This window comes from Globicephala melas, chromosome 10, assembly GCF_963455315.2.
Source record: "Globicephala melas chromosome 10, mGloMel1.2, whole genome shotgun sequence".
Taxonomy (NCBI): Eukaryota; Metazoa; Chordata; class Mammalia; order Artiodactyla; family Delphinidae; genus Globicephala; species Globicephala melas.
This window is the reverse complement of record NC_083323.1, coordinates 66,992,792-67,012,396: the sequence shown is the minus strand read 5'-3', so window position 1 is coordinate 67,012,396 and position 19,605 is coordinate 66,992,792. Positions and strand designations below refer to the sequence as shown.

At 37.8% G+C, this 19,605-nt stretch overlaps 1 protein-coding gene across 2 annotated transcripts in view; it reads right to left on the bottom strand.

The window, feature by feature from the left end:
• Window positions 1-19,605, bottom strand: part of NELL2 (neural EGFL like 2) — a 378,238-nt gene that overhangs the window by 271,336 nt on the left and 87,297 nt on the right. For both annotated transcript variants that reach the window (XM_060305603.1, XM_030835328.2), the window contains exons 5-10: window positions 17,115-17,291; window positions 16,932-17,028; window positions 14,476-14,548; window positions 14,223-14,305; window positions 12,863-12,991; window positions 11,272-11,374 (exon numbers count right to left, since the gene is read on the bottom strand). In XM_060305603.1, the coding sequence (XP_060161586.1) occupies window positions 11,272-11,374; window positions 12,863-12,991; window positions 14,223-14,305; window positions 14,476-14,548; window positions 16,932-17,028; window positions 17,115-17,291 (662 nt within the window). The remainder of the gene's footprint in view (window positions 1-11,271; window positions 11,375-12,862; window positions 12,992-14,222; window positions 14,306-14,475; window positions 14,549-16,931; window positions 17,029-17,114; window positions 17,292-19,605) is intronic.

Sequence of the window (19,605 nt, the reverse complement as noted above, 5' to 3'; positions counted from 1 at the left end):
TCAGGGCCTGAGAAATGCTGGGGGTAAACCATAGGCATAAACACAAATGAGAAATTCTTAACACTGCTTGCTGTGAGATAAACTCATTTGTGCTCAGAAAAGCGCAAATTTTTATTGGTTTAAGGACATGATACCCACAAAATAGTGTGAGAAGAATGTGTTACCCACTGCCCTTTTATTCTCTTCCTCCAAACATAATAAAGAATTAGCTTCCCAAATCTAACAATAACAACTCAGGAAAAAAAAAAGTTCCTCTTTCACGTCTTCTTATAAGTGATGCCACAATAAACTATGAGGAAAAGGTTGAATAAAAACTTCAACGGGTTGAATAGCTAACTCTTTGCTAATCAAAGTGTGTTCAGTGTGTTCCACAAAACAGCACCACCCAGGAGCTGGTTAGAAATGCAAACTCTCAGGCCCCACCCCAGAACCACGGAATCATAATTTTCATTTTAACGAGATCCCCAGGTGATTCATATTCCCATTAAGATTTGAGAAGCATTGAGCCGAGTGCTGTGCTCCTGCCTACAGGCCTCACAGCTTGTTGAATGAAAATTCAGGTCTCAGGAAACTTACGAACATATGTATCACGGATCATTGGGGTCACTTGCCAATGGTTAAAATCATAAACATTATATCTGTATATGATCTGTTATGCTCTGGAGACTTAAAATTCTCTCCTAAGTTTCTGAGTTTGTTGCACAAGTGTTTGTGAGACATGCCTTTACAATCTGAATTAATATTTATAAGTGAGGGCCACTCTGAAGTCAGCCAGCTCAGAAATGATTTTATACCAACAATGTAATTAAAGTGTAAAACAAACAATAAGACCAAGATCTGAACATCAAATCCTAAAAACCTGGTGTGGCCCAAAGTCCAGAGATCATATAGCCAGTTCTACAATAGAGGCAACGTTCCAGCAACTGCAGTGAAGAGTGTGTAAATAGCAGCTGTTGTGATTTAGAAGCAAAATCTAGGCAAAGGTTCTAGTATGTAATGTGGATAGAATATTCTAGTAGTAGGACATGGGATTATAGCAGCCATTCCAAAGAAGAGATATTTTACAAGTTTAACATTCCTGAGTTGGATGTGGCTCCAGTCTTACCACCACCAACTCCAGTAATGACTTTTAAAGCAATTTCATGTGATTTCATATGTAATTTTTATAGTTAAATAGTTCTGAATTGGAGGCCAGCTTTTGTATAAAAAGAAATGTGCCTGAATTGTACTCTATCACAAGCATCTCTAAACTGAAAAAGAGAATCCTTTTCTGATCCTTCCTCACACTGAACTCCTATATCATTATGTTTTCTTCATCTAATTTTTAATCTATACTAATTTTACACAGTCTGCAAATATGTACCAGAGAGCACAGGCCACACACAGGCATCCAGAGGGGAGGCTGGTGATGCTGAGTTGCTATTTCATCCTTCCTGTTGGGGACGGTGGGAGTCATGGCTTTATTCTCCAATGGGCACTATGACGTCCATTTACCTTTATTATGCAGTTGGTCTTCCTGACTTACTACTTTCCACAAAATTGCCAAAATCAACTTGTAAGATGCTTTAAATTACATATGTCTGTTTTCTCCTATTCCCAATTTCAAAATGCCATTTTGTCTGATCTCTATTGAGAAGAAAATAAGCTCATTTTTAAAACAATTACCTAACCACATGGCAAATAAGAAGCTGCATTTTCCAAGATAAGTGTTTCTTCTTTTCTCAAACTGTGTCTACCATGAATTCTCACTCTTTTGCTTTGGTATACATCTCAAATCCTCTCACCCGTTTCAAAGCCTTACACTACTAAGAAGGACTAGCCTTCTGATCACCTAAACAGTCCCATTTTTAGTCTCCTAGAACTGTGCTAGACAGTTTGATTTAATTATTATTAAAGACAAATTTGCATAAAGCTTTCTTCTGAAGAGTGTGAGGCCATTTAAGCAATGTCATTAGATGGGCAGAGACAGTCTTTTGAGAAAATGTAATGGGGCATGAAAAATAATAAAATCCACAAAATACATTTATTCAAGGCTCTTAATAATGAAGAGAAATTACAATTCAGGGTAAAGAACTAGAGGCTGAGGACTCTCTATTATTTTAAAATAAAACATGATTAAATCGGCACAACAGAAGGCATCAAAATCAGAGGGCAGTACCCGTGTTATGTCTTCTGGAAAACCACTTTCATTTCAGAAAAAAATAAATTCAATATATTCTCATGCCATCTATGGAATTTACCAAAGATGCAGAACAGCAATTAATTTTAATAATAATTTCCTATGAGCTCACCAGACAATACTGTTTGAGGTAAAACAAGAAAGTTCAGGCTTCCATAGACTTATCTTTCATGGAGGGATCTCCCATGAATTGATATTACCTTGTCAAAGTTGCTTGGGAAAAAGAAAAATGCCCCTGGTGCTCTTTTTAAAGACCTCGTGAAACTGAGAGAAAAGTGGTGTTTTCAGTTTTCCCTCAGCGCTGCCACCAAGTGCTCCTCACTAGAAGGGAAAAACACCCAGCTTTTTGTAATTTAGAGCAAGAAAGTAATTGGAGAGCAAAAGCTGACAATATTTAAAAGTGCCACAGTCTCTGACCCAGAAATTCCACCCTCAGCAATTTACTGTATAAAACCATATAAAAGTGCACCAAGATTATGCAGGAATGACATCCCACAATATTGATTTTCATAAGAGAAACCACAACAACAAATCAGAAACAACAAAAATATCCTTTGAGGGGGAAGAAATAACATTATGATAAATTATACAGTGGAGTATTATGCAGCCGTTTTTAAAAGTTTGTTGATATGGAAACATCTCCAAGATAAAAGTACAGGAAGATGTATGACATCGTTTACTGTACATGAAAAGCCTACACACGCATATGTGAGTGGATACATTGAAAATCACCTGGAAGGATACACAAGAACTAGAAGTTCAGGGGATTTCATGGTGGGAAAAAAAAAAAAAAGTTCAGGGGATGGAGGAGAAGGGAGATTTTTTACTTTTTATTTTATATCTTTTTGGATGGATGAAGGTTTAATGTATGCAGGCATTATTTTTAGTTAAAACATTAAAAATGCTGGTTGCCAAGGGGGTGTGGTAGGGGTGGATTGGGAGTTTGGGATTAGCAGATGCAAACTATTATATATAAGATGGGTAAACAACAAGGTCCTACTGTATAGCACAGGGAACTATATTCAATATCCTGTGATAAACCATAATGGAAAAGAATATGAAAAAGAATGCTTTATATATATATATATATATATATATATCTGAATCACTTTGCTGTACAGTAGGAATTAACACAACATTGTAAATCAACTATACTTGAGCAAAATAAATTTTTTAAAATGCTGTAGTAGGATTAGGAAGAAAGAATGATAGAGTCAAACATCTCAGAACTGTGGAGTACAGGACACAGCAGCAAATCATTGTGACATTGCCATCATCCTGTAATTCTGCCCTGCCTTCTCTTGGTACCTCAGGTCTGCTACAAGCTGACAAATTAACAATAGATTTTTTTATTTTGCTAAAAGATCATTAAAATGTATCATGCAATGTCTCATACAGTCATTAATCTGAAGGCTATATTGTTAATTATTCTTGCTTATTAATACATTGCCAGTTCGTGTTTTTTCCTCTGATTTGATATTTATCAGTTTTTATAATGCTTAAAAGATAGCTTAAAAGATGCCAAATGCCTGTTTGAAGAGTTTATGAAAAAAATCAGCACAAAATTAATGATAGTGTTCAGGAAGCCTACAGGATTATCTTGATGAAACCTCTCTTTAATAAAACATAGCTATTCGTCTTTAGTGAAAATACTCCCTATCCTAAGTTCAATGACCTTAACTAATACACATGTGAACTATTTTCTTGCCCATTTCTTCATACTTACCTACAGAATTAGAAAAGTGTCATAATTCTATGATTTTATCCAGGATTATTTTAAATACTAAATTAAGGTAATTTTGGTGAGAAAAGACAATCCAAACCAGGGCCATGCACTTGATTTACACCAACACCATGAGCGCTCAGCTCATTCAATTGTTTGCTGACATAATGTTCCTTAATAACCACAGACATTCAGGAAACTTCCCAAAAATATTGTGTTTGATATGTAACACAACGCACGTTCCTTTTGATTGTTATTTCTACCTTTTTCGTTATTGCGTAGATCCCCCCGAGTCAGCATTAGCATTCTAGTCACGTAGCCCCTCGTGTCTCTATAAAGCCCAATAATTTATAATCGTGTTCATTCATGAGAACCTCCAATGCATACTGCATATTTCCCATGCTTCCAGAATTACTGTAGAGACAGCTAAGTTTATTGGTTATGTTGCTCCAAAATTATTTTCTTTTTTAATGTAGCCTATATAAATTATGCGTTTCTTTTTTTTAAGAACAAAGATTCTTGGTGAACTATATCCCATTGCTTTTTCTTCCTCCTCCCTATATTCACATGTTTAAAAGTCTGTGAGTCAGTTTCATTACTGCCATTCCTTTCTTTAAAAAATCCCCAATTTACTTGAGTGACTGTCATTTAATCTCTGTCCCTACTTTGCTATGCATTTTAAGTGACAGGGCTAAATCATCCATATTTGCATGATAACATGAAAATAAAAGAATCAAACCTCCAAAACTACCATCTTCTACCCCCCAGAAAAAGAAAAATGCTCTTTGGGGAAATGTTTGTATTTAAAAATCTACTCTTATTTTGTATTATTTAAAATTAGGGAAAATGGTCCATAAATGTATGAAAAAGTGCTCATCTTCATTAGTCTTCAGGGGAATGCAAATTTGAACTACAGTACAATATGATGTACCAGTATAATTTATCATAATGCCTAAAATTAAAAAGACTAAAAATGCCAAGTGTGGGTGAGATTGTGGAGCAACTGGAATGTTCATACACCATTGGTGGGAGGCCAAACTGGAATAAGCACTTTGGAAAACTGCTTTGCTATAGAATAAAACAGTTTTTACCCTGTGGCCAAACAATTCTAAGGTATATACCCATCAGGCGTGCATAACACCAAAAAAGATGTAAAGAACACTTATAGAAGGACTATTTATAGAGTCAAAAACTGGAAACCACCTAACTCACTCTTCAATAATAGATTGGATTGTGATACATTAACACAAATGGAACATATACAGCAATAAGTATGAATAAACGACATCTACATGCAAAAATATGGATGAATCTCACAAACATGATTTTGAATGAAAGAAGCCAGACTGAAAAGAATATATAAAGCATGATAAATTGGTTCCACGTGTAAACCTTGGTCAAGACCTATCCAAAATATTGAGGGCGGAATGGCCTTTAAAAAGAGTAGTACTGTATATCAGAACAGAATTTGAAAAAAAATTACCTTGCATTACAAACTAACTGTTTGATCTTAGAAAAGCAATTTAACCTCCCTGGCTTCATTATTCCTATGTAAAATAGGGATGCTGAAGCTTTACCTCCTCAAAAGCAAATTGCTATTCTGAAGATCTCTAGGTCCTATATAGCTTTAAGATCTATGACCCAATGAGTTTCACTAGTTTGTATTTTCATCAATAAAAACATACACGAATCTTTTAATAAAAACAGTAATAATAGGTAACTTTGTTCTAAGCACTTTACATATATTACTCATTCAGTCCTCACACCAACCCTTACATATAATATCACGGATGAGGAAACTGAGACTCCGAGAGGTTAAGTAACTTGACCGAAGTTGCACAGCTAATAAGCAGTAGAACCAGAATTCAAACCCAGAAAATCTAACTCTATAACCCACATGCTTAACCACTCAGTATGCAAAGATATCAAAGGTCCATTTTATCTAAGCTATGAGGGTTTTTAAATTAAGTTTAAAACAATATGATGTCTAATCAGCACAAAACATATTAAAATGTAATCTATATTACATAATAAAACCCTGATTTTGTTCAGCCAAAATAATAATTTTAATTTATTCATATAAATCTGGCCTCTTTGAGAAAACACCAATTAAAATAACTATGGCTACTAGGCAAGCACCAACCAATTCTGATGGTCACATTCACATTTCCTGTATTTGATGCCTTTCTAGAAATGGAGAGGAAATCCGCCTTCCTTGTTGTTGTTTATTAAAACATAGCCTTTTCTGCAAAAGTCATTACAGCATTAGTTCAGATTTGCTTCAGATTCCCTATTTTCATGAATCACTTTTTCTGTGAAGCAGAGGTCTGTGTTCAAACTTGAATCTACAGTCCACGGAAAGAAAATAAATGAATTCACTGAATACTTTAAAAATGTTTTCTAAGTTCAGTGATTTTAGTAACTTTCTATTTCCTAGAACTTTAGTTGATTATTTTCTGACAATTTTTTAAACTGGGTTGAGATTTTATGTACTTTAATTAGTTTGACTTCATCCTATTTCAGATTTAATGTCACCCAAAATATTTATACTTTACATTTTCTAGAGCTGCCTTGAATTTGAGTCAGTCCATCTTGCTGTTGGCTAGTTGAGAGCCTGTGACTGGAATAAAGGGTATGGCAGAGGTGGCTGAAAAGTAAACAGAGTGGTACTCTGCTTACTTTGTAGTTTCACCTAGACTTAGCCAGAACCCCAAATGGCTTTGAATGGTAAGCTTAGTTACAGTCGATGAAAGGAGATCACCGAGATTAATTACAGCAGGTGGTTCTGAAGAGGGAAGTAGGCTGGCAAAGCACAGCACTTTCAGATAGAATTTCTCTGGCACATCTAACTAAATGTGTGTTCTTGGGCAAGTCACATAATCCCTCTAATGAGGAAGATGGAGACAATGCCTACCTTATACAGTTACTGTGAGGTTCACCTGAGGAGCCAAGTATGTGCCTCCTAATCTGAGGAAGTGATATGACTTCATTAGAGTTGTGACTATTATTACCTTAATGATTTGGCACTGGTGCATTCCTGCCTTTGGATTTCACCCTCTGTTTAACTCCACCACAGTGGCTCAATGGTAGAGGCATAAAAGGTTTAGCCCCTCCTCCCAACACTTCGCTTATGTCCAGTCAAATAAAGAAAAGTGACAGGCTTGGTTCTCTCTGACTTCTTTCCCAGAACAACAACCTTCTTACTATTCAACAGTATTTATGTGTGGATAAAGGGCTAGAGCTGAAGTTACAGAGGGAAAATATAAAGCAGGCTGCAAAATAGGGCTGCTCAGAGTTGCACAAACAGCTCTGACGCAGCAAGGCTGAAAGCAGTAAATAAAGAACAGCAGAAAGGACTGGCCGCGTGCAAGTGCTTCGTTCCTTTCAGCCTTGGCAGAGTAACAGTTCAGCGGTTAGGTTACATGTTTTCCCTTCCGAGGGCTTTAGAAACAATAAATGATTAATCTCTTTAAATAGTTCTCACTAAAGAATATACTTTGTTAATTTTATGCCATTAAAAAAGGCTATCGGGGGCTTCCCTGGTGGCGCAGTGGTTGAGAGTCCGCCTGCCGATGCAGGGGACACGGGTTCGTGCCCCGGTCCGGGAAGATCCCACATGCCGCGGAGCGGCTGGGCCCATGAGCCATGGCCGCTGAGCCTGCGCGTCCGGAGCCTGTGCTCCACAACGGGAGAGGCCACAACAGTAAGAGGCCCGCGTGCCAGAAAAAAAAAAAAAAAAAAAGGCTATCGGGCCAAAGAGTTTCAAAGATCAAATGAGTGCAGTGTGTAAGAGGAAGGCTGTGGTGAAATGTCTATTTAGGTCTTCTGCCCATTTTTTATGCTGGAGAGGGTGTGGAGAAAAGGGAACCCTCCTGTCCTGTTGGTGGGAATGTAATTTGATACAGCCACTATGGAGAACAGTATGAAGGGTCTTTAAAAAAATTAAAAATAGAACTACCATGTGACCCAGCAACCCCACTACTGGGCATATATCCTGAGAAAACCGTAATTCAAAGAGTCATGTACCACAGTGTTCACTGCAACACTATATAGCCAGGATATGGAAGCAACCTAAATGTCCAGCGATAGATGAATGGATAAAGAAGATGGAATATTACAATGGAATATTACTCAGCCATAAAAAGGAACAAAACTGGGTCATTTGTAGAGATGTGGATGGACCTAGAGTACGTCATACAGAGTGAAGCAAGCCAGAAAGAGAAAAACAAATATCGTATATTAACGTATATATGTGGAATCTAGAAAAATGGTATAGATGAACCTACTTATAGGGCAGGAATAGAAACGCAGATGTAGAGAACAGACATGTGGACACAGAGGGGGAAGGGGAGGGTGGGATGAATTGGGAGATTAGGTTTGACATAAATACACTACCGTGTGTAAAACAGATAGCTAGTGGGAACTTGCTGTATAGCACAGGGAGCTCAGTTCAGTGCTCTGTGATGACCTAGATGGGTGGGATGGGGGGTGGGAGGGAGGTCCAAGAGAGGGGATATAGGTATACATATAGCTGATTCACTTCATTGTATAGCAGAAACTAACACAACATTGTAAATCAATTTTACTCCAATAAAAATAATAATAATAAAGAGGAAGGCTTATGTTTGTGTTTTAAAAAGTAAAACACATAGAAATTATATTCCACTGAAATTAAGTTCTTGTAAATTATAACACTGATGCTACTGGGGAAATTTACATAGGAAAATGATACTGTTTCCTTCCCCTCATATGTAACAGTGAAACACACACACACACATACACACACACACAGAACATCATGGATCTGTATAACTATTAGCTTCTCCCACTTTCAGCACATATGAAAATCTGAACTATCTAAACAAGTCAGCTAATGATTATTAAATTTATTGTAAATATTATTTATCCTTTATAAAATATTTTTTGCAAAACTTTTCAGAAGCACATTTCCTGAAATATTTCTAGTGACCGTTTTTAAATTTATGCATGTGGATATTGTATATTGCATTTATCTGAAATGCCCAGAATAAGCAAATACATAGGAACAGAAGGTAGATTAGCGGTTGCCAGGGGTTGGCGGCGGGGGGGGCGGGCAGAATGATTCTTAACGGTTATGGGGTATCTTTGTGGCATAAGGAAAATGTCCTGGAATTAGGTAGTGATGATGGTTGAACAACCTTACAAACATACTAAAATATACTGAATTGTATACTTTTTTAATGGGTAAATTACATAGTATATATATGTATATGCTATATACATATTTATATAGTATATAAATTATACTCAATAAACAGTTATGTCATTTCTTTTCTGCATAAAAAAATTTGTGCATGAGACACATTCCCAAATAATCTCTAATAATGTTTACCGTATGAACTAAATACTTATTTCTCATAGGAAAAAAAAATCTATGGGTGTTAACTGAAAATATGCTAGCCCTCGTAAAATGTTGAATTCATCAGAATCAGAGGTTCAAATACTCGAAATACAACCAACCATAGGACACAAATCCTTTATATTCCACGGCACTCATATCACTGAATATGACCAGAAAGACAAAGTCACTTAATCTTTATTATTTTTTAACCGTATGAAACGGAAGACTCGAATGAATTATTTTGACACTTCTCCAGTGATGCTATGGTCCCCTCATTGATCACTTATTTGCAGCTTTCACTATTTTATGTATGACATACAGTTACTTTCCAATCATTAACACCAAAGTCTGCCAGAAGCACTTTGTATTAATGAATTTCAAAATATTTTACCATTTTATGAAGTCTAACTACATGCTTTCTGGGAAGATTTCAAGCACAGTCTGATTGAATAGGCAGCTTACTGCTGGTAACAGAGACAAATGGTAAAAGCAGACCTGAAATTCACAACTTCTGACTAATCCATCTATCATGATGGTCCATTATTCCAATCAGCCTGTCTCTAATAAAATCAACATCACTTAATGTAAATGTGAATGTAAATATTCACAGGTAACAATGCAGAAGTATCAGTGGAAAGGATGAAAGAAATAAAAGCCAAAAGTATGATTCCTGCTACTGTTGTGTAATGAATATAAGTCCTACAGAGGGCCCTTCTTCCTCCTACCTCCAAGCATCTACAAAGAAAACTACAGAATATCGTCACAAGCTTTTCATTATTAATAAAAGTTCAAGGAAGAACTCAGATTACCCCTCACCAAGGAAATTAGCTGGTGACATGTGTGAGAACGACTGCATTCAACCTTTCCTGGTCCAGCCAAATCTACTTGACTAGGCTAATACACTCTCATGAAATGGACTGGCTTCAAGGTAAAGTCTAACAAAATTAAATATACACGAGCTCCTGAGGGAATTAAATCAATGGACTACAAAGCGACTTCCTGATTTTTCTCTGATAACTTGTCACTCTCGCCAGAAGGAGCACCCTGCACACTGCGTAGGCAAGAGTAAGGTATGGCGGTGGTAACGGAGACCAGTGAGCATAAAAACCCTAGAAAAAGCAGCTGTTACTTTTGTTTTCCTCTCCTTCCCTCTCCCTTGCCCTCCCCCCTTTCTGTCTTGTGTGCGTGCGCGTGCATGCGTGTGTATGCTTATACTGCACTTACATAGCCCTATATAGTCTGCAAACTTTATAACAACCCAGTTTTCATATATGTTACTATTGCATGGTAAAAAAAAAAAATAGTAGCTAAATTTTAAATGCTACTTTTAACATGGACTTAAGGCAATCTTTTAAAGTGTAAGTAACAGAGATGCGATGATTTATGTTATTAAATAAATGATTTAGAACCCATCTGAGGATAGCTATCGATTCAAAGAGCATTTCCAGACATCAGAAGTGAACTGCATACAACAGCTGCTGAAAGGCAGATGGCTTCCTCATTCAGTGGCATGAGCCTCTTTTATGAATTAAGATCATGGCCCTGCCCTGTCCACACTGGACAATCCTATAACAATGTGCACTTCTGTGGTTTGGACTAATAGAGTTTTGTATCTTCTGCTGTTGAAGGTCACTTGTATCTTGGATTTTCTTGTTTATCTTGACTGAGTGTGGACTATTCTCAACCTAGTTGAGAGGTATTTGTATCAAGCAGTGTTAATGAGAGAAGTGCCTTCCACTGAGTTTCTTACATATCTTTGCCACTACTGTCACTGTACAGAATAGATTCCTCCAAGAAAAACTTTCTTGCTAAAATACAAGTATAGCACTTTTAAGTGGAAAAGAACTGCTCAACCAAAATAGAGAAGGTATTTCCATCATTTCTAAAAGCTATTTAGCTTACCCAGATTAAACCAATGATGGGTGAATATTTACTAATACAAAGCTTTATTTTTGCCAAAAAAGTATTCATCATAAAAGTTATGCTCACGTTTGCATTCCTTACAGCACTTGCCATCCACGTATGCAAGAGCCGACTTGAGGGGGCAGTCAGGATTTGGGCAAATCAGAGTTTCACACTGGATGGTTCCATTCTGAGAAGAAAACAGTATTTTAAAGAATTTCCAAGTTGCAGCTTGGTAGCTTTCAAGTATTGTTTAATATATTTCTTAAATTTCAAACTCTTCATGTAAAATGTCATAAATACCACTATTCTCTTTGGTTATTATACAGCAAAACCCATAATACAGTAAAACCCACAGTAATGCAAACTGGGTCATAACACAGATGGTGATTGGCTCCACCTTCTGTCCAGCAACTGAGCTAGAGTTCTCACCTCCTGTTGTGAAGTGGATGAGGACAGGTGTGGAGGGAAGGGCACCTGCTGACAGAGAAACAGCAGGCTGAGGGTCAGCCTGGGGCACTCGTGTCTCCCCAGATGACTCACAAAATGAGCATCAACAAACGAGGAGATTTTTGGAATAGCTGCTGCCGTGCTGGAGACCCAGTCTCAGGATGCAGAAATCTTCCCAAGGATATTTAAGCTTGGACAGGCCACCACCATGAATTGATGCTGACAGTCATCACAAGAGGTGCCAAACGGCAAAGGGGACCTCAAGGAATTTGATTCCCGAAGGTCACCCAGAGCTCCCAGGTAGGTTAGCTGCTTTTCTAGTCGTTTTATTGACTTCACATACCACATCTTGTATTTTACTCAATTTGATTTTTGGCACCCATTTAACAAGTTGGGAAGGTTTTACTGTATTTGTAAAATGCTATGACTTTAATAGGAATATATGTTCCTGAATAGAAATCATACAAAGCAGGCACACACAGACACACCTGTACGGTTATTTCACAGCTAACTTTGACCTTCTTACGTCATGATCTCCCACTTTTGAATAAACTGGATGAACTTGGGAAAAAATTTTTTTAGACCTCTGACTTCTTTACAGTCAACCAATTTTAACAGGTAATTCATATGGAATTTAAAAGTTCAAAACTAAACTCCTTTTGAACTTGTCTTTGAAAATGAACTTACATGTTTGAAATAATAATGCACTAAATATTCTACTTAATTAGTGAGCAATTAGAAAACTCTAACTTATTTATACTCTATAATTTGTATTCCGCTGTATTAGTAAACTTTTAAAGATTATTTAAACTCCATTATTTGTTTGCACAGCCCAATCTGGACACAGTATTTCCTGTTGCACTTAATTTAGTTTTATCAAAATGCATTAATAAAACATGAGGGGAAAATCCCTGGAAAAGTTAAAGATAACAGGATAGAATCCTTTGGGAATCCCTTTACTGACCAAATTTAAGTTGTTAACTTCATGTGCGGACCAGTAAACTTAAAACTTTATAGCATTCTGAAACCGTAATCATCTTTATAGGCTAGAAAGTGTCTTTAATAAGGCAACACACAGTCCTTAAGATTTGACCGGGTTTGCTGCCACTTTAGTGTTGTGTTTTGAGGAAATGGGTCCCGAAATTTTCATGATGACATTGTTTTAATAAATTTTTAAAGGGTGGGGACATCTGAGTTCCCTTAGTCTGAACTCCAGCAAAAGCCATACCAGGCATGTGCAGTTCTTACAGCCGTCTGTCCACGACTCGAGTTCTCGGTAGGTGGTTCCCTTCATGGTGCAAGTCCTTTCACAATAGCACTGGTCCAATCTATTCATTCGCTGTTCGGCTCGAGACAGCTGTGGCACAAAGGAAGGGGTTCATATTGTTCACCATTCCAGCAATGCAGAAAGGCAAAATACTCCAACAGGCATCTGACTGTTTTTCAGATGAATAGCTGTAATGATGGCTGTGCCCATCAACTATTTATTATAAATATACATAAGCCTTTATTTTTTTCATTTTATTCTTTTCCATTGTGATTTATTACGGGATATTGAATATAGTTCCCTGTGCTATATGGTAGGCCCTTATTGTTTATCCACTCTCTATATAATGGTTTGCATCTGCTAATCCCAAACTCTCAATCCATCCCTCCCTCACCCACCTCTCCCTTGGCAACCACAAGTCTGTTCTCTACGTGTGAGTCTTTTTCTGTTTCGTAGGTAAGTTCATTTGTGTCATATTTTAGATTCTACATATAAGTGATATCGTATGGTAACTGGCTTTCTCTTTCTGACTTACTTAATTAGTGTGATAATCTCTAGGTCCGCCCATGTTGCTGCAAATGACTTAAGACTTTAATTTAAAAGAAAGGATTTTTTCCCCCCTTCTTTTTGTAGTAAACTTGCCCCCTGCCTTTGGGGGAAAAAAGCAGGATTTATAGGACGGAAAAGAAGGCTAAGTCAAAATAGCATCATCCACGATGCAGAGAAGCATTTTCCATTTTTAAAAATGTCTAATTTCATGACTATGTTTGCTCGAGTGCAAACATAAATTTTAGAATATATATTGGGTCAGAAACAAATCATTGATATACAACACAACTTCCAGGTCATAAGTAACTGCTATGCAACAAGACAACAGCCTGGTGAAACTATAGGTAAACTTGATACAGGCTTAAGACAGCCAACATTCCTACAACTGTAACACAGTGGTAGAAAGATTTCGTGGGACCATTTCCTTGACATAATTCTAGTGCTCATATTCTTTACAATGTCCTCTTGCCTCCTTCCTTGCAAACAAAAACTAAATAATAATAAACACTAAATTAAACAATAAATCCTATTGCCGTAATAAGCAGTGTAGTAATCTGCCTCATTCTTGATTTACTGAATCGTTCGTTATACAGATGGCTAGGGTCTGAATATTTATAAGCCCCTTTCTTGAGCAGGGATTTCGGTTCAGTCCTGGTACACAGTAGGGTATGAGAAAAGTCTCAAAGGTGAACAACTGTGGTTATAAAAGGAATTGTAAGGAACCTCAAGGATTTGTGAGCTCCCCCAGACCCTATTTCTAAGGAGCTTTTACCTTGGCTGATGTTTTGGCTAAAATGTCCTGCAGCTCCATGATTTTCTGCACGAGTCCATGAAAGTCATTGCAAGTTGGACAGGCTAGAATTACAAACACCACATTGGTCAAGTTACATTTATAAGGAGTTCAATCTGGTTAAGTCTATGCTGACAACTAATATAGAAAAACTCTAATTTCAAACTGACATTGTGGACAAAACTAAGCAAGAAGCATACTTTTCATTACACGGTGTGAGAACTAATGGACTTACTGCGATTAAGATCTGGGCACTGAGCAATAAATCCTTGGGGCATGACAAGTAATTGCACGTCTTGCATTATTCCCTGTGTGAGAAAAATTTTGAAAAAGACGTATTACTTTCATCTACCCAAATTATGTTCAACAGTCAAGTTCAGGAAGGGAAACATTACAGGATAGACTCACCAAAATCCCTGAATAAAATCTTTTTGAATACATTGCTTTGACTTCAAACCAAAGGGAAAGAAAAACATCAGGCAGGCAAAATAGATGATTACCCACGTACTTTCTTATTGATAATATTTTTAAAGCCTTAAGAGTAAATGTCAAGATATAATTAAGAGACAATAGTATGTGTCTGGGGAAGTTATTTTTAGTTAGCCACTGAAGAAAGGCTTGAAAATGACCTTTAAAAATCAACCTGAAAATCACTTTGGGTTTCAACAACAGTGAAACTGATACCGGTTTTAAGTTAACTGCAATCATCAAAAAGAAAACAAGAGAAAAGCTAAGTCATAAGAACAATGCTTATTCTAGCATTTCTTGTTTCTCGGTTGGATATTTTAAAGTGAATTTCTCAATTTAAAAAGGACAAGAGATTTATTAAACAGCTACAGCAAGACTTAGTGATGAGTCCTTAGGAGTACAGAAAGTTTAGCCTAAAATTTTTTAACATGCCAACTGGAAATGACCCATTTCACACAGAAGGTCACATCACATGTTTACATGTGAAATTTACATGCATCCTTTGTCATTAAGATATAATTAGCTTCCAGCTTGCAAGGCTCTTAAAGCAATGGCCAAATGGTAGCTCAGAAACGACCTCATCAGACACACTCCAGCGTGCCTTTCATTCACCACCCCTCTCTCTTCCTTCAACATCTTTATATATTTTCTTTAAGTAATATTTCACTTTATCCCTTTTGAAAAATGGAAATAGAACATTTAATGACAGAGGTGACATACCAACATATTATTAAGACAGTTTTGAATGTACCTACAAAGGTTTACCAGTCAAATCCTGGACTAAGTATCTTCTACATATTTAATCTGCTTAATAGCATGGTACAAAAACAGTGTCAGTGTAAATGATAAATATTTAAGTATACTATGTGGCAATTGCTGGATCTGCTGTTTGCTTGGGGTTTGGATCAGGGAAGCAACTTGTATACAACAAAATCCTATCACTTGGTAGCAGCAACATGAAAGCAAAGCTACCATGTAGAGTTCTACAGTTTGTGTACTGCCCAAATCTAGTGAGCACCATTTACAGTCTACAGTAAAAATGATGGCCCCTAGAGCAGTACACATAACTGACGTGTGAGGTTTCTGACGCCACATCTGGGCTCCGTGGGGAAGAGCGCCATGATTAAATAGAGGAGAGACTCAGCACCTATAGCAAAAACTTGCTATCCCTTATGTGGGAAAAGAGCACTGATTTTTCAGGACTCACGAGCATGGGATCAATTCCCCATGACTGGCTTTGGATAAGTTGTTTAAACTCTCTGAACAAGTTTATGCATATGTAAAAGAGATTTTAAAAACATTTTAAAGGCCCTGAACCAAGGCTAGCAAGACTAGGATTCGATGAAATAACACATTCAAAGCACCTGGTTTCCAGGTAGCAGTTTAAGTAAGTTTCAAAAATACCTTTCAGGGAATACAAACCTTTCTTAGAACACAATGTTAAAGTTACTGGTACCTACTCTAGCTAGAAATCCCTGAGTTAGACACATCACCTATCATTGTTTCATTTAACAACCATTTGCCGAGCCTCTTCTGTATGACAGGCAGTGTCGGAGTCATTGGAGGGAAAATGATTATACTATGGGCTTGTAATCAAGCAGTTTTCTGAACTTTATTTCCTCAACTTTAAAATACTGAAAGTTAAACGGTATGTCTTTTAGATCCTGTGATGCAATTCCATGGAGTGTGTCTCCAAATAGACAATAAGAAAAAGATATAAATTATAACTGCTTTCTAGTTTTGATAGATTTGTGCATATATATATATATATATTCCTTTCTCACTTTCAGAAGTACGAAGAGACCATGAATAATGAATATTGAAAAGTTTTAATCCTCTATTATTAACACCCCAATAAAAGTCTCATCAAAGGTTATACTTCAAAGGTAGAGAGTTTATTTGTATATTAACATTTTAGATTTTTATTATTTTGAATGCCTGATTTCAAGAAGATGTTAACTCTGCCCTGATTGGGCCTTATGATCATCTCTGTTGTGTTTAAAGTTCAAACTCATTCAGGAAAAAAAGAGAAAATAGTGCTGACCAGCTAAATTAAACACCAGTGTAAAAAAAAAAACTAAAACAGAAATAGACACAAATAGAAAAAAACTATACACATCAAATTATTTTGCTTTACACCATAAAAAGCAAAACGTACTTTTCCAAATTCATTAAAAAGCATTTCTATTTACACTTTATGCTCAGACCTTAGTCAGAAGATACCTTAAAATATCCGTGTGCATTATTTCTCTGTCCCAGCCAAAATGATGTGCCCACAGGCAAGTCTGTGGAAGGCTTTTCCACCACTCTTTCATATATTCTGCAAAGAAGCACCAGGTAAGTAATGTGCATTAACCGTCATTTCTTAGAATCTTCCGTTACCTGAACTGAGAACATTTCACTTACTTATTGCAGTCGACGTGTAAAATCAAGTGGGAGGCACTGATGGCTAAGGAGAGCTTGTGCCACTTATCATCAGCCAAAATGTAAGGAAACACTTCTGTGTGAGGATGGTGGCTGCCGGAGGAGTGGTAGTGCAGTCTGACTTCATTCCGATGGCCGCTGCTTTCCAATTCCAGGTACCTGCACAGAGAAGAAGAATCACACGAGGCCCATTGAAAATAAAGCTCAAAAATGATGTACATGACCTCTGTCTCCAGAAAGATGGAATAGACATAATTTTCCTATTCCTCCCAATGAGTACAACTAAACAGGATATTATAAAACAAACAATAAGAAGAGTCTGAAAGATGGAGAAAATTTTTTAAAAAGGCAAGGGCACTCAGGGCCCGAGTAACAACAGAATGGTGAGTGAAGAGGGTTTTCTTTTTGCCTCATATATGCCAGTCTTGGAGGTGGAGAAACCAGCAACCTGGAAATACCAATGGATGCAGACAAAACAATTCCCCTCAAAAGCCTGCTCACTCTAGCTAAAGTACCTAAAAAGGAGAAGCCCAGAAAGACAAAAACTTTTAGAGAACAACCACTCTATTCCAGCCAAGCACCACAGGAAACACTGTGATTCCATCTCCTAACATGTCAGCAAAGGCTAAGTGGGGAGCCTAGATTTCCACTCTCTTGAGGCAGAAATCAGGTACCCAACGCCTCTGCCAGGTGGTGCCAACAAAGGCCAAGTAGAGAGCCAAGAACTGTAACCCTGTCAGCCAGTGATAAGACGAACCATGGCATCAGTGGAGACCATGTTCCATCCCTAGTAACAAAGCACACTGCCTTCTCAGAGGAGGCCTAGTGGAGAGTCAGAACTTTCACCATCACCCTGCAGTAATGACACCATCCCTACCAGAGTGTTTGGTAGAGACCATGTGGGCAGTTGGAACTTCCACCCCCTCACCCAGAAATAATAAAAGTTCTCACTTAATTGTCAACTGAAGGCCTAGTAGGGAACCTGGATTTCCAGTTCCACCTGGAAATAACAAGATGACACCCCCTCATCCTCTGCCAGTGCATTGTCACAGAAAGTCACATAAAATATGGAGTTTAATGAGATCCAAGTCTCAGAACATCATACAAATATATCCATGTTTCAATCCAAGTCTCAAAACATTATACAAAAATATCCAGGTTTCAACCCAAAATCAAACAGCATACCAAGAATCAGAAAGATCTCAAATATAATGCAAAAAGACAACCAATAGATATCAACATCACAAGATGACAGAGATGTAAAAATTACCTGACACAGATTTTAAAGAAGCATTGATTAAAATGAGCAATTACAAACATATTTGAACAAACTTGAAACAAATGAAAAAAAGTTAGAGGCTGAGATTGGTTCAAGATGGCGGACTACAAGGATGTGCTCTCCCTCTTGTGAGAGCACTGGAATCACAACTAACTGCTAAACAATCATCGACAGGAAGACACTGGAACTCATCAAAAAAGATACCCCACATCCAAAGACAAAGGAGAAGCCACAATGAGATGGTAGGAGGGTCGCAAGCACAACAAAATCAAATCCCATAACGGCTAGACGGGTGACTCACAAACTGGAGAACACATACCACAGAAGTCCACCCACTGGAATGAAGGTTCTGAGCCCCACGTCAGGCTTCCCAACCTGGGGGTCCAGCAACGGGAGGAGGAATTCCAAGAGAATCAGACTTTGAAGGATAGCAGGATTTCATTTCAGGACTTCGAGAGGACTGGTGAAAACACAGACTCCACTCTTGGAGGACACACACAAAGTAGTGTGCACATCAGGACCCAAGGTAAGGAGCAGTGACCCCACAGGAGACTGAACCAGACCTACCTGCTAGTGTTGGAGGGTCTACTGCAGAGGCAGGGGGGTGGCTGTGGCTCACCATGAGGACAAGGACACTGGCAGCAGAAGTTCTGGGAAGTACGCCTTGGCGTGAGCCCTCCCAGAGTCTGCTATTACCACCACCAAAGAGCCCGGGTAGGCTCCAGTGTTGGGTTGCCTCAGGCCAAACAACCAACAGGGAGGGAACTCAGCCCCACCCATCAGCAGACATGCAGATTAAAGTTTTACTGAACTCTGCCACCAGAGCAACACCCAGCTCTACCTACCACCAGTCCCTCCCATTGGGAAGCTTGCACAAGCCTCTTAGGTAGCCTCATCATCCAGAGGGCAGACAGCAGAATTAAGAACTACAATTCTGCAGCCTGTAGAACAAAAACCACATTCACAGAATGATAGACAAGATGAAAAGGCAGAGGGCTATGTACCAGATGAAGGAACAAGATAAAACCACAGGAAAACAACTAAATGAAGTAGAGATAGGCAACCTTCCAGAAAAAGAATTCAGAATAATGACAGTGAAGATGATCCAGGGCCTCAGAAAAAGAATGGAGGCAAAGGTCGAGAAGATGCAAGAAATGTTTAACAGGGCTTCCCTGGTGGCGCAGTGGTTAACAG